We start from the raw sequence: 16,441 nt of genomic DNA on the forward strand, positions 1-16,441 counted from the left end.
AATAAACATTTTTCATGGCATACAAGGTTTCTATGATTGGCCTTCATATTGCCCCTTGCTTACATTCTGTCTTGATCTCAAGTGCCCTTTCACTGTCATTTTCTTGGGTAACCTTAGACACTCTGAGACAGTTCAATTGTTACTTATTGTACAGACCTTTTCCTCCGACTCTGATTTAGGTGCCCCTCTTCAGTACTGTCATTCTTACTCAATAATCTCTCCACCATAGCATATCCAGATTACTTGATAATCCTCTTTTTAATTATGTCTTCCCTACTAACTTCTGAACAGCATAAGAAAATGTATTTTATTATCATTTTATCTCTAGCATCCAACATAGCGCTTAGAAAATAATAAATATTTAACAAACATTTGTTGGTTAAGTGTATTCATTCAGTGTTATGATCAGATGCACACTGTAGCAGTTTTATTGATCAGAAACGAGGGATAGGAGCAATGAGAGGCAGGGAAACAGGTTAAAATCCCTCTGTAGATGTCAACGCAAGAGTGATGAGACCTGAACTTAGGCAGTGGCATAAATGGAGAAACATTCAGATGGTGGACTTAATGGTTGACTGGATGTGTGGAAATGGAAGATCTAGGATTACTTTTATGTTTGGGGGCTTAGAAAATTGGTTGGATGGCGGTATGATCTGCCAAGGGGGACATGCTCTGTTGTAGATATTTTGAGATTGAGGTCCTTAGAATATTGGTTGAAGTTGTCCAAGAGGTAACTGGATGTGAAGTTTGGAGAGAGAACTGTTTTAGAAAGACAGATTGGTGTTTCACCAGCCATTAGGAACTATTTCAAGCCATGGCCATGAATGAGATAATTATCATTTGTAGTTGATTACGTTGTAGTGATACTGGTGGTGGGTGAGAAGAGAATAGGACGATTGGACTCCAGGTATTGAAGATGCAGACCAAAGAGGAAAGACAGACTTGTGTAGTTCTGAATTTGAATCCTGGTTCTGCCTATTGCCAGTTCCATGACCTCATACTAATTACCCTCTGAATCTCTGCTTCTTTATCTGTAAAGGCAAAAAGATATACCCACTTTACAGGGATATTGAAAACATTCAATGAGTCAGTATATATAAAGTCCCCAGTGCAGTCCCAGGCTTCACTATAGGAACTCCTAAGAAATAAATTGGAGAAAATATTCAGGAAAATATTCCTCAGAATACGAAGTCAGTTTCAGAATAAAGAATGGCTTAGTGGTTACCCTGAGGATTACAACATCTTAAAACTTGTAACTATCTAGTTTGACTAGTATACCAAAACTCTGCTCTATACAGCTCTGTCCCTTCCTCTTTTTGTTTTAATTGCCACAAATTACATCTTTATACATTGTGGCCATGAATATAGATTTATATTATTGTCATATTTATTTGTCTTTTAAATCATATAGGAAGGGAAGCCGACTTGGCCCTGTGGTTAGGGCGTCCATCTACCACATGGGAAGTCCGTGGTTCAAACCCCGGGCCTCCTTGACCCGTGTGGAGCTGGCCCACATGCAGTGCTGATGCGCGCAAGGAGTGCCGTGCCACACAGAGGTCTCCCCGCCTAGGGGAGCCCCACACACAAGGAGTGCACCCCGTAAGGAGAGCCACCCAGCAGGAAAGAAAGTTCAGCCTGCCCAGGAATGGTGCTGCACACATGGAGAGCTGACACAACAAGATGACGCAACAAAAAGAAACAGATTCCTGTGCTGCTGACAACAACAGAAGAGGACAAAGAAGAACACACAGCAAATAGACACAGAGAACAGACAATTGGGGGGGCGGGGAGGTGTGGAAGGGGAGAGAAATAAAAAAATAAAATAAATCATATAGGAAAAAAGAAGAGTTAAAAAACAAAAATTAAATAATAATGGCTTTTATATTTACCTTTGTAGCTACCTTTACCATTGTTCTCTATTTCTTCATATAGCTTCCGAGTACTGTCTAGTGTTCTCGTATTTTAGCCTGAAGGGACTCCCTTTAGTATTTAGTAATGCACATGTCCTTCAGCTTTTGTTTATTTGGGAATGTCATCATTTCTCCTCCATTTTTGAATATAGAATTCTTGGTTGACAATCTTTTTTTCCTAGCATTTAAAATATGCCATCCTGCTGTTTCTGATGAGAAATCAGCTGTTAATCTCATTGAGGATCCCTTCTGTGTGATATGTTGCTTCTCTTATTGCTTTTAAGACTCTCTCTTTGTCTTTTTCTTTTGACAGTTTGATTATAATGTGTCTTGATGTCGATCTCTTTGTGTTTATCCTACTTAGAGTTGTTGAACATTTGGTTATGTAAATTTTGTCTTTTATTATATTTTGGAAATTTGGGGCCCTTATTTCTTCAGATACTTCCTCTGCCTTTTTCTCTCATCATCATCTGAGAGTCCCATATGTTAGTTTAGTTGAGGATGTCCCATAGTTTTCAGCTTCTGTTCAATTAGTTTCTTCTTTTTTTTTCTGCTCCTCAGACTGGATAATTTCAGTTGTCCTATCTTCAGGTTGCCAAGTCCTTCTTCTACCTCCTTAAATCTGCTGTTGAGCACCTTAAGTAGATTTTTCATTTCAGTTATCATACTTTTCAGCTTCAAGATTTTTATTTGTTCCTTTTTAGAACTTCTCTTTATTGATACTCTCTTTTGAGAAATCAAAGGAATCCTGTAGCCCTTTGTGTATATTTAGGAGAGTTGCTTTATACTCTTTATATAGTAAGTCCAATGTCTGTGCTTTTTCAGGGATAGTTTCTATTAAATTTTTTTTTCCTATCAGTGAGCCATAGTTTCTGAATTATTTGCATGCCTCACATTTTTTTAAAAACCAGATATTTTTAATATTACAATGCAATAACTCTGAAAATCAAATTCTCTCTCCTCCCAGGGGTTTGTAGTTTTTACCTGATGTGAGTTAGAATTCATTATTTGTTTCGTGACTTTTCTAAACTATTTTTGTAAAGACTGAAATTTTTGTTGTGTGTGGTTTCTGACAACTATATCTTTAGTTTAGCGGTCAGTTAGTGGTTTGACAGCTATCTTCAAACACCTGGAGCCAGAAAAGAAAGAAAGAGAAAGAAAGACAAAAGGAGAGAGAAGAGAAGAGACAAGATGAGACGAGAAGGGAAACACTCTCCAGCTCTTTGCAGATTGGCAACTCCTACAGTGCTTAGCCAGGCTGTTTACAACTCTGCCTTAGCATTCAGTTCCTAAAGAACAGCTGTCGATGAAAGCATAAGATCTCCTCTAAGCATGCATGTGGGCTTCTAGATTCCTCTGTGTACATAGGAGCTCTTCAAACCTCTGATTCCACATAGTTCCTCATTTCCCAGCTTTTCCTCCCAGGCTTTCCACATGTCTATTTGCCCCAACTCTTACCTTTGTCCCAGGCAACAGCAACTTGTTCATTTGTTTTCAGGGAACACCCTCTATGTAATTGCTTTTCCTCCCTGAGAAAGTTTTGAATTGGGTGGGAAAAAAGCAAGGCTTTTGTTGTCAGTCCTTCAGGGAGCTCCCGGACAATTCAAACCAGAAAATCTCAAGTCCTGAGGAACAAAGTTTGCTCTGTTCCCTCTGCAGCCAGGGACCCACACCAAGAACACAGGTGGTTGCTTTCAGGATCTTTGCCAAGCAAGTAAGGGGGATGGGGAAAAGGTAAGTTAAAATACCACAAAAGGAGGTGTTTTACTTGCTTTTTTCTTGATTAAACATTTCCTTAGTTGTTGTGAACCTTTGACTGTATTCCTGAGCTCTGACAAAGTGGATTCCGATAGTTTTGCCTGTTCCTACTCCCCCACCCTCCCAGTGTTTCTGTGGTGGGATGGGCCCTTGTAGTTACCTTCCTCAAAATAAAAAAATTTTCACTGACATCACTCCCCCAAAACAAAGAATTTAAAAAACAATTCTAGCAAAGGTAGTATTTTATGCTATTTGTATTACAGATCATATTATTTATTGTCACAATTGACAATATTTAAATTCTACCAGTAAAGCACACCATTTTACTGCCTAAATTAAAGTCCCCTAAATACAATTGCAAGTACCTTTTTTTTCTTAAAGCAACAGAAGGGTATATAAAATCCATGAATAGGATAGCACATTTTATCTGTCACCATTTGCCTACAGCCAGTCTACAGCAAAATTCTGTTTAGGTTTAAAGAGAAAATGGTACCAGAGATGTGGTTAAGTCTCAGGAAGTCCCTTATCCCTCCCTTAGCATCCTTTCCAGCCAACAGGTTTGTGCTATTCATGTCACCTTCCAAATCGAAGAAAAAGGATTATTCCTGGCTTCTAAGATCGTTTATTTCTGGTAAACCCAGAAATATGCTCAGGTTATTGTAGTTATGCTCTGTGCGATGTGCTAGGCTGACCACATTTTTTATTCCCGAAACTTTCCTGTATATAATTCACTCTCAAGTTACTATAATACACACTGTTTATTAAATAGAGTATTGACTATATTCTAGGCCTCAAAATAGGAATTTAATATATGCTGTCTCTAATTCTTGCAGTAATTCTGTGTGTTAAGGATCAGTGTCCTCATTTGGCAAGTGAGGAAATCAAGATTCAGAAAGTTTTAAAATCTTACTTAAGGCCCATGCGCAGTGCTGATGCGTGCAAGGAGTGCTGTGCCACACAGGGGTGTCCCCCGCGAAGGGAAGCCCCACGCGCAAGGAGTGCGCCCTGTAAGGAGAGCAGCCCAGCGCGAAAGAAAGTGCAGCCTGCCCAGGAATGGCGCTGCCCACACTTCCCCTGCCGCTGACGACAACAGAAGCGGACAAGGAAACAAGACGCAGCAAAAAGACACAGAAAACAGACAACCGGAGGAGGGGAGGGGAATTAAATAAATAAAAATAAATCTTTAAAAAAAAAAAAAATCTTACTTAAAATTAGTCTTAACAGCTTGCATTTGGGAGAGCCAGCTTTCAAATTCAGATAGGACGATTCATTTTTCATCAGTCTTGTCTTTCTAAAATTCCTTGGCTGCTCTCATGTATTTTCTCTTTCAGATAGTTTTAGATTTGGCGTCCCCAAATCATTGACAAGAATGTTATATACGGTAGTACAGAAGGATGAAATGTCTTGAACAAAGAAAATCTAGTCCCATGAACAAAAATTTTCATGTTATACTCATGTGCTAACCTTCACATTTGTAATGATGAGATTCTTGGCCACATGTCACGTTTGAACAAATGGAGTTTTTTCAGAAATGATATAGATACTCACCCTAACTCTTCTCTGGGCTCATCTGTTACAGATGGGCACACATTTAGTTTTGTGGCATGTCTTGGGTTATGGATAAAGCCTTCTTAAAGCCTACAGGACTGAATGGAAATCAAACCCAAGAATTTGGGCTTCATTCTTAGAAAGATGTCTATCCAACAACAAAAGGAAATTGATATACAATAACTTAAAAACTTAAGAAATTCATGGTAGACTCTAAAACCAGAAACAAGGTGAAGGGAAAAAATAGTCTTGTCCATAAGAGTTGTTATCAAGTGCATGCATGAAGGTTTGTTTACAAAAAGGCCCTTCACTCAGAACTTGTTTTGTTTTTATTTTAATTACTAGCAAGCTTGGATGTCTCTTCTTCCTTTCATCAACTCAGAAGCAAAAAATTACAATGTGGAGGAACTTCACAAGAGACAAACCTATTGTATCTTGATTTATCCTATCATTTTGTCTACGTATATGAAATCATACTCTAAAAAGCTTTTGAAGCCTGCATTTTCTTTTTTTTTTCTTAATTTATTTCTCTTCCCAGCCCCCCCCCCCCCCAGTTGTCTGCTCTCTGTGTCCATTCGCTGTATGTTCTTCAGTGTCTGCTTGCATTCTTGTCAGCAGCACTGGGGATCTGTGTCTCTCTGTTTGTTGTGTCATCTTGCTGCGCCAGCTCTCTGTGTGTGCAGCCCCATTCCTGGGCAGTCTGCACTTTTTTTGTGCGGGGCAGCTCTCCTTCCAGGGCACACTCCTTGCACTGGGGGCTTCCCTATGCAGGGGACACCCCTTCATGGCACGGCTCTCCTTGCGCACATCAGCACTGCACATGGGGCAGCTCACCACGCGGGTCAGGAGACCCTGGGTTTGAACCCTGGATCTCCCATGTGGTAGGTGGACCCTCTATCCGTTGAGCCAAATCCGCTTCCCTGCATTTTCTTTTAATAATATATTATGAGTGCCTTCCTGTGTTCAATAAATATGAACTGTATCATCATTTTCAGTATAACATAGTGTAGACAGACAGATAACTCTCCAGAAAGGTTTTTACTAATTTGTGCTTCCCCAGTGAAGAGGGCACATTTTTACATCCCTTTACTAACACCGTGAGGTTTTATCATTACAAAAATTTTTTGCTCAATTAAAGGCTTAAATAGTTTATCAGTGATGTTTTCATTTGTTGGTTGTTAGTAAGGTTTAACCTTTTCTCATGTTTGTGATCATTTGTGTTTCCTGATAAGGAACTATGTTCAGTGATTGTTTTATTAGATAAGACCCCTAATAATAAGTACCTAAGTGAATTTGTACTGGGATAATTTACTCACCTAGAAAGGATGTGATTATGAAAGAACTTGGGCTTATGTTGTAGGTAAAACTTGGTTGGTTTTCTTCTAAGACCCAGCAGACAGTCTTCATCAGAGACGGCTGCCTAGTTTTGGCTGTTTAGTCGTTTTTCCTCTGGAGAGGCCCAAAGCTGGAGAACAGGGTTTTTACAGGTCAGAAATGGAGACAGAACTGAATGTTGAAAGTTGTCCAGAACATTCCCATATTCTATCTGACTCAAGCCAGCACTGTTCACTTGGAAAAATATCACTTTAACTCATATATTTTTGAGATCAGAATATCCTTTTCAAGCCTGTAGGGTAATCAAAACCTGTCATTTTTCTGCCTGGTCAACCAAAGGATATAGAGGGTTTAGGGGATCACCAATCTTGTTTATTTTATTTTTTTGTGAATTTTCTGAATACTTGTTTCTTTCAACCCAGCATATAAAGAATATATTCTGGGATGTCTAAGCTTCGCAAAATCCAATTTTAGGATTGGCATTCCTATAGCCCCTGTTAGCAGGGTGCCTCATTTGCCACCGGGATGTCTGGGCATCTTGGCCCCTGCTTTACTGCAGCTCCAAATGTGGTGCTATACAGGGGTAGGGTTGTGGAGTGGTTAGAAAACCAGACTCTGGAACCAGTGTCTTAGACAAATTATCAAACGTTTCTATGATTGTTTCTTTTCTTTTTTTTTACAAACTTTATTGAGATGTATTTACATATCATAAAATACACCCATTTAAATATATAGTTCAGTGGTTTGTAGTGTATTTACTGAATTATGCAGCCATCACAATGATCTAATTTTAGAACATTTTTATAACCCTAAAAAGAAAACTTATGCCATTACCATCATTCTTCACCCTCCTTCCTCTCACCCTTCCCCAGACCTAGAGCATCACTAATCTACTCTTCACCTCTATAGATTTACCTGTCCTAGAAATTTCATATATATGGAATCATACATCACATGTTCTTTTGTGACTGGCTTCTTTTACTTAGCATTCTGTTTTCACGGTTCATCCGTGTTGTAACGTGTATCAGTATGTCATTCTTTCTTACTGCCAAATAACATTCCATTGTATGAATATTCCACATTCTGTTTATCTGTCTTCAGTTAATGGACATTTGGGGTATTTCCAGTTTGGGGCTATTATGAATATGCTGCTATGAACATTTGTATACCTATACCTGTTTCTTCATCTGTAAAATCAGTGCCATCTCTTAGAGATGTAAAAAGTGACTAGTTGGGAGTAAGCAAATAAGTATTAGCTAACAAATATAACATATTAATGTTTTGAGTTTTCATTTAGTATCAGTTATAAAATTTGTTTTATTTAGATAGCCAAGCTTTCCTAATTACATCTCTAAACATCTTCTTTTACTTTACCCCTGACTTATCTCAAAGTTATAGTTTTGAAAAGTTTCATTAATTTAGTAAACTTATTGTGAACACCTACTGTGTGCCAGGCATTGCAGTGGGTGCCAACAAGGATTAAAAGAAAAGAGTAAGCAAAAGTACCAAGAGGTGCTTATAGTTTATGCCTATCTTTAGGTTGCTAATGTATGGTCTCTGACCTGCAAGTAAGGCATAGAACTCAGGTTCCCCCTATTCCCACTCTTGCAACAAATGCCACAGGTTTTGGGGTCTCTTAATCCATTCACTATTATCTTGTCTTATCTTGCTCTTTTTTTGACCAATATGTCTATGTTTGTGATGTGACTGGTTGAAAACTCTTTTGTAAGGAAAAGGCTAAATGAAGTTAATCATGTCTAGGTAGAGACCTCAAGAGGTAAAAGGGTAGTGTTCCATTTCCTTAGCTGGAGCTGGGGTTAGTGATTTTTTTTTAATGGTCAAAAACTTATATTTAGAATTAGCCAGCTGGACTCAGTTTAGATGATCCCAGTTTTGTTGGCAGCATCCAAAACATCATAGTCAGGAGCCAGTCAAGCATATGCCACCTCTCTCCAACAGGGTGTTGACATTGGCCATGTCAGTGTTATAGAGCTTCTTCACAGCCTGTTTGATCTGGTGCTTGTTGGCCTTGACATCCACAATGAACACAAGTGGGTTGTTGTCTGCAGTCTTCTTCATGGCTGACTTGGTGGTCAGGGGATCTTGGTGATGCCATAGTGGTCAAGCTTGTTTCTCCTGGGGGCACTCTTCCGAGGATATTTGGGCTGTCTTCTGAGATGCTGTATCTTGTGCTGCCAAAAGGTGGGTAATGTGCAGATACTTTTTTTTGTGCCTGGGAACACCTTTCAGTATTGCCTTCTTGGGTTTGAAAGCCCTTGCTTTGGCTTCGGTTTGGGAAGAGGCAGGGGCTTCTTGCTTCTCTTTATGTGCCATCTTCATGAAAAGGGAGTGAATTGGTGCATATTCTAATCTGGACCTAACAGTCCTTAGTTTTCTCAGCTGGCAGGTTTCTTCTTTGTGTAAAGTTGGTTTTGTTTTTTTTTCAACTTCCAAAACTATGTTGAACTGGACTCTCAGCAAAAGTGTCAGTTGTTGAGCTGCCTGTGTTTTCTTTCTTTTGTTTTTGGGAAGATAATGATTTTCCATGATGGCTCAGTTCAATTTATTGAATATTTTGCTCCCGTTACCATTCTCTTCCCTATAAGAGAAAAATATGTTTTCTGATTTTCCTTATTTTTTTAGTGATAAAGTAATGGTTCTCTTTTTCTATAATAGCATGCCGTTACTATAACAAAGTGACACTGCTAGGTCATTCTTATCTCAGGCATTCATTCAGATAAAATGCATTAGCAGTTTCAAGAATCATGTTGGATAATATAAGAGGGCCTCTAGCACTTGCCCTGGTACTGTGAAAGAAATTTGAGTTCTATTATTTATTGTCCATTTCAGGAATTCATCTTAGATATGAGCAGAGAAATATATAGGCATCCTATGGACCCATAAGGACATCTTATAGCTTATTTTGAGTCTAGCTAGTTGTAGACCAGTTTTATTGCTGATCATGTGGTAGGGGTGTCTTTCCATATACACAGGTTTTATACTTTGCTCTGTTTTGAATATTTACTATAATGCAGGTCACAGCTTGTAAACTTGGTCAGTGGGGGGACTCTGTTTAATCCATAGTGTTTTTTAGTTAACGCATACAGAAGATAGTAACTCATAGAGCCACAGTGCCAGGTATATGTAGATAGACTCTGATATAGATTAATAGCCACTCTACAGATGAATTGGAACAAAACGAACTATGAAAATTTCTTATGAACAATCTCTTTAAGGCTATAGAAATAAAATTATTTAGTAAATAAAAGATGTTGGCTTTGTATTCACTTCTTAGATTATGACAACCTTAAATTAACAATATATACATAGAGAGGTTTTCCCTGCTTTAGAGTTATTGTTGATTTGATGTGCATTTCCAATTTTCAGCAGTAGCTAATAGGGAAGGGGCTATTTAATTGAGGGTTTCAAGAGAACATGCCAAGGATTATTGGATTCAACCTTTAAATGAATTGAACACTATTGTATTATTTTAAAGTACTTCCTCCCCCCCCCCCCATTTCTGCTACCCATTGAGTCCTTTCCTGTTCTAGGTTTCATATTCCTGTTTGTAATGCGCTTGTCTTTCTAATTCCCTTTTCTTTTTTTTTCTCCATAAAAGTTCTCTGTTATCAGACCAGGAATCTCTAATAGGAATCCTGGAAGGAAGCTATATGGCTCCTTGGGACAGGTAAATTAGTCTGCTCAGCTGCTATCATTTACTTTTGTCCAGCAGACATGATAATGAAGTAATAATTTAATATGACTCTTTTCCCAGGAAGTCAGAGAACTAGTGTAGTCCCTTGTAAGGATACTACTACTACTTATGCAGTTGATCTGAATTCATTTTGTCTGATATACAAAATATACTTGAGGTCAAATAGTGCTGTTTCACAGTCATTTAATCATTTCAAAATATTTATAGGTGTATTAGGATCACTTTTTTTTGCAAGTAATAAAAACGCATCTCAAACTGGATAAGCAGAAAAGTGATTTTACTGCTCACATAACTAATAAACCCAGGGGTAGATAGCACAAGTGAGTCAGGTGCTTAAACAGTGTCCCTCAGAATGTCTGTCTACCATCTCTCTGCTCTGACGCTCTTCTGTGTTGGCCACTTTCCATGGTGGGCTCAGTGATGTGGTGGCAAAGACAACCATCAGCAGCTGCAGGCTTATACTTTGCCATTGTGGTAATCCCTGTATAAAGAGTGCTTTACTCTCCCAGCAGTTCTAGCAAAACTCCTGCAACCGATTTTCATGGACCTCTCCACTCCTGATCCAATCATTGTGACCCTCTTTGTCTAGCCAAGGTCAGATGCCACCCCTGCTCTTTACCCCCAAATCCTTTAGCCTGAGTGTGGTGCAGGAATGGTTGCTCAGTGAAAAATATGGTTTCTAGAAGAGTTAACAGATACTGGAAAGGCAGAGTCCACTGACGTCTACTGTAATGGGGTGTAGGATGAGTTTATGATACATAAAAGTTGTACTTAGTGTTCATGGAATTTTGTTCATATTAATACATAGCAATATACTATTACTTGTATGTTTACATGTCTCTTGTATGTTTACATCTTCTCTCCGAATTAGATAGTAAAGCTCTTAAATGAATACTTGTCTTATTATCTGTTGGGATCTCTACACTGAGTACACCACTTGCACATAGTACGCACTCCGTAAATATTAAGGGATGGTGATGACCTTTCAGCAGCATATGTTCATTACTGTTGGTGGCAAATACTCTGGATTACACCATTTGATGTTGGTTGAGAATAGATGCATACACAGTCCATATTTAATGAGCAAAAGGAGAACTCCCTGGCCAGTCTCCAGTAGTACAGGGCTAGTGGGATGTGCGAACATAAATTTGGTGCATATAAACTATAGCCACAGAATGCGCTTCATGGAGTATAGCGGAAGAAATTAGAAATTAAAAAACATTCTTCTTGATTCCAAAAACTGTGTCTAGTTCAAATAAAATTTCGTTTAGCTCCTTAAGGCAGCTGTGCCAAACGTCTCTTGGCCCTTGAACTATTTGACGTCCAAACATTAAAGCATTTGAAAAAAAGTGATGGGAAAAAAATCCTCATAGAACTTCCTATGACAGGTAAAAGTTTAATCACAGCAAATAATGCATATTTCCCTTTTATTATAGCCACAGTAGAAAAGCAGGTCTTGTGTTTATAATGCATGTTGTTCAGGAGACCTTTGTAAAAATGTAATCTTTGGAAATCCCAAACCTGTTGGTTGTATCCCATCCATTAGATGAAGGCAACTTGCCTATGCAGTAGATCCAGAATAGCAATAAATAGAGAACATGAACAGGAAGCAGTCGTTAAGAATTACAATGGGTAGGATGCAGAGTTAATTCACAGAGATATTTTGTTATGAAATAATTACATCACTAGGACAGCTGGAAAGCAGAGTACTGTGCTGGACGGCAGTGCTTGTTCTTTGCCCTGCAGCTGGGGGGTCAAGACAATAGAGACAGCAAGAGAACTTGCTTTATGGGATAGTTAGGGGTTTGGCTGATTTAATTGTAAAATGATAACGACTTATCTGCCTTTTTTTGAGTTGTGTTTTGCATAGCTAAATGAGTCTTAGTAAAGGCTGAGAATTACTTTTTACTTCTACTTTCTGAACAGACATTTGCTTAGACCACATTGGCGAAATAATAAAATGTAAATATTGAATGGTAATTTTCTTTTCCTGTAAAAGTCATCTGAGATATTTTATTCATATTCAACAGTACAATTAACTTTTTTCATATGGACCTGCAGGCATGCCGTCATTGAAATGGTATTTTTGCCAGTTTACTGGATATCTAGCCAAAAATAAAGAGTTTTAAAACATTTTAAAATGTTGATCAACATAAGGAATCATATAGTTGGAATTATTTTTGATGTTTATGTTCCCATGTTCAGACCTGTCTGGCACTTTTGTTTTGCAAGTATAAGCATTATAGGCAGCCTGGCCACATTCCTCATTGATTTATATAAGTATATTATGGATTGTTACCCTTTAGCCAAATACCAGGAATTTCAGCTTTTGTGTAGCTCACTTGCTTTATGTGAGACTTGTTATAATAAAGCATCTGTCTTCTCCTTATTGCCCACCAAAGTGACTGTTATTTGATTTGGGATAATTCCAAAGGGAGTCATTGTAGCCAAAAAGTCACCATGAATGTTAATTCCTAAGGTTAATGTTTACAGCTATTCATTCAAAATGCATTTCCTACACCCATTATGACTAATATAACTTAAGTTTTACTGTGATAATGTTTAGTAAACAGTTAAGTCACAAAAAATTTAATATTTTAGTATAGAGCAATGTTTCCCAAAATGTTTTCCATGGAATACTGGGTTTGCAGGACATTGATGGCCATGATTAGGGCCAAAGCAGATGGTATCGTATAGGACCTTTACTCCCCTCAACATCACTCATGAATCTTTAAGGAGAATGTAATACGCACCCTTTTGAAATAAAATTGATAATGGCACCTTAAAAATAAATAAAATTATTATCTCCTTGAACTAGGATGGACCAATTCTACCAAATGCTATTCTTTTTATAGTCTACAAGAATATTCTGCTCTATGCACTTGTAAAAATTCCACTTTTTAAACATTGCCAATTAAAATTAGTGTCCTTTCTCCATGGCTTATCATTTAGGGACATGATTGGAGCACAGGAATTTCTACTTGGAGAATTTCCTTAGTTAAGACCTCAAGTAGAACTTACCGATGGAGATAGTTTTAAAAACTGCAACTTAGACAAAATATTGACAGTAGCTTCAGTGAGCTTACCTTTATAAATCCAGAGCATCCTTTGAAAGTTAGAGTGTGGGGTACAGTTTCTTCAGATGGCGTCAGTGAACTTAATATTTTGAAGAGAGTGATATAACTTTGAGGAAAATAACTTGGATGGATTAGATGTTATTCTTGAATTGTGCCATGGAAAGCGTGCTTGAAAGCAGTTTCAGTGAGATGAAGCAACAGAGCATATGGCCAGGCTGTTAGGTAACTTCTAAGACAACAGTTTGGGGAGCAGGTGACCTTTTGATTCAACAGTGTTTTATGATCTCTCCATTCTCCAGTTGTGCCCCTTTCAGAGTTGTTTTGTTTTGTTTTTTCCTTTGAAATTACTAAAATGTCTTATATGTATTACAAACTTTAAATACAGGAATGAACTTACGGAAATCAGTGTTGACCCCAGGCAGTGATGAGCAATATATCCTTTATTTAAGAAATGTATTCATTATAATGGAAAGCACTTTTAAAATAATGTTCAAGAAGGACAACTGTAACAGTGCATAATGTGGCCCGCTTCCCATGCGTATACTTGATTTCATTGCTTGCCATCTTTGGTACCTTATTGCTTTACTTTTTTGCAAAAAATAGTAGCAACAGATATAAAGAAGCTTGGTGATTGCAGAATTCCTTTTCCTCCTGAAAAAGGAAGAAAAAAATTGAAGTTGTCAAAGTATGTGGGTTTCATGGAAAGGTGCCTTGTAGTTACCTAGAATTACCATGTTGAAAGAGTTGTTTCGATAAACCTCCCAAGTCTCAGTTATGAGTAGTACCAGTCATATTTTTTCAAAGTATGGCACTCATATGATCTATATAATATCTCTAATAAGTTTATTAATTAGGAGTTTTTACTTTATCAGAATAATTTTCCAGAATAAGTCACATTAGTAGAAGTTTTTAAATTTTAGAAGGAGATGATTAAAACTCAAAAATTAAAATATTTGGAAGTGGATAAATGTGAGGGGAAAAAATCCATTGATTTTAATCCATTTTAATGGAAAGGTAGAACTCATCCCATCATTCAGAAGTAGTTTGGATCTGGCTGTGAAATTGATGTGGTTATCAGTGTTCTGTTGTTCACTCGCACCAGTAGCTTTAACTTAAGTATACTGTTTGTTGCCTTATTTTAAAGTTTAGTTTAGATTCCCAGAGAAGTATCAAATGTTGTGGGGCCCAGATAGTCCAGAAATGTGGTAACAGCTAGGTATTAAAATTTTACCTCAGGTGTAATATACAAAGTGGGTAACTGAGAGTCAATACTTAATTTTAGTAATTGGGTTGTTTGCACGTTTATAGTTAGTTTCTTTGAAGAGGGTGATTTTTTTTTTTCAATTAAAAAATGAAAAAATACCTTGAATAGCATTTTATTAGCTTTTTCATAGAATTTACATTAAATTTTGTCAAGAATTTTAGTTAAAAAGGCTTGTTTATGACTGGTTTCCTTAATTTTTCAAACATTTGCTGAGTACTTCCCTATGCCAGATGGCATGCTATAGTTGAAACTAAAAGAAAATTTGCCCTTTGACTTGAAAATTCTTTTGATTGCTGAAGGCTTTGATTTTCAAACTGAAATATTGAATTAGTTGTAGGATTTCATGAAAGAAATTAAGTTTTCCCATCCAAACCTAATTATAATGTTTGTTAATCTGTCTTTATTATTTAAGGACACTATAGTTTCCCAATAAGGGTTTCCCGCCCCCCCCCCCCCCAAAGGAATGTTAAAATTCTGCAGTTTTGATTAACATTGTTTTTGGAATTCTGAAACTGAGAATTTATGCCCTTTCCAGGAAATGATTTGATTCACCAGGATGGGAAGGCTCTCTTAGAAACAAACTAAATTTCTCCATATTCCATCAAACTTATTCTTACAGGCATGTTTGTGACACCTAAGTTCCAAGAAAATATTCATCGTAGGGTATGGCATCTCAAAAGAATGCTCACTCTGTCTCTTTAATAATTCCCAAACTGCAAGCTAAAAAGAAGCATGTTTTGCCAAGGCTGCAGATTTTAAAACTATCTCCATCGGCAAGTTCTACCTACGGTCTTAACTAAGGAAATTCTCCAAGCGTGAATTCTAATGTCCAATCATATTGCTTTATTTTCACTAATGTAGATGTCATTGCCACTTAGCTAAGTGCTTCAGATGCTCCTCTCCTGAACTTCCCTATTGATATTCAGTGATCAGATCCCATTAGGTATCTTCACATAGGATCACAAGGAATGTTCAATACTGGCCTTCCCCCCTCCCCACTATGTGATAAAATTGATGGATATGTATAAAAGATACAGATTACCTCTTTGTTTATTATCACCTACTTAACATCTCTTTCCCTTTTCTTCTAGGTTGTTTGATGTGTGCACAGTGTCACGAACAGACAGAGAAACCAAACTCACATTAGTGTTTGAACATGTTGATCAAGACTTGACCACTTATTTGGATAAGGTTCCAGAGCCTGGAGTGCCCACTGAGACCATAAAGGTATCAAGAATCCTCTTTCTGCTTGTTCAAGCAGTCACACTATTAGGGTCTGTAAAGCAGTGACATTCTTTCCTTAAGAAAATTGCCAGAATTAGAGATTTCGGAATTCAATATTTAGGTAAAAATAACAAATAAGTGGAATTTTCAAAGAATGGGATGTGTTCTAGTTCAATTAATTGGCAGTGCTAACACATATTAAAATTATTGAAAAATATTGATTTGTACGTGCCTTGCTCTAATCTTGGAAAGTACAGTGTAATAAATATGGCTCAATCTTTTTCTGGTGGTTCCAGGTATCATGGGATATAATATGAAACTTCATTTATGAGCACATTGTATATCATTGTTTTATAGTCCAGGACATATCGTGCTGTTTTTTAATATATCAGAACTACTGGTTGTTAGGCCTTTCGTCCTCCATTCCTTCTCATTCATAAAGATTTATAGACAGTCTAGGTACCGTGTACTATGCCAAACTCTTGATTCAAAGATGACTAAGCCGTGCTTTCTGTCCTTAGAGGTCAGCAAATTAGATGCTGTGTATTAACTAGGACTTTTTTCTTCCTTTAAGTGTAATGGGAAAAGCTACTTAAAAGATTTTTGTTGC

General features: G+C 37.4%; 1 protein-coding gene across 2 annotated transcripts in view; it reads left to right on the forward strand.

The window, feature by feature from the left end:
• Window positions 1-16,441, forward strand: part of CDK6 (cyclin dependent kinase 6) — a 236,182-nt gene that overhangs the window by 45,322 nt on the left and 174,419 nt on the right. For both annotated transcript variants that reach the window (XM_058296973.2, XM_058296974.2), the window contains one exon: window positions 15,699-15,834. In XM_058296973.2, coding sequence (XP_058152956.1) covers window positions 15,699-15,834 — 136 coding nt within the window. The remainder of the gene's footprint in view (window positions 1-15,698; window positions 15,835-16,441) is intronic.

The sequence above is a fragment of the Dasypus novemcinctus genome, chromosome 5 (genome assembly GCF_030445035.2).
Source record: "Dasypus novemcinctus isolate mDasNov1 chromosome 5, mDasNov1.1.hap2, whole genome shotgun sequence".
Taxonomy (NCBI): Eukaryota; Metazoa; Chordata; class Mammalia; order Cingulata; family Dasypodidae; genus Dasypus; species Dasypus novemcinctus.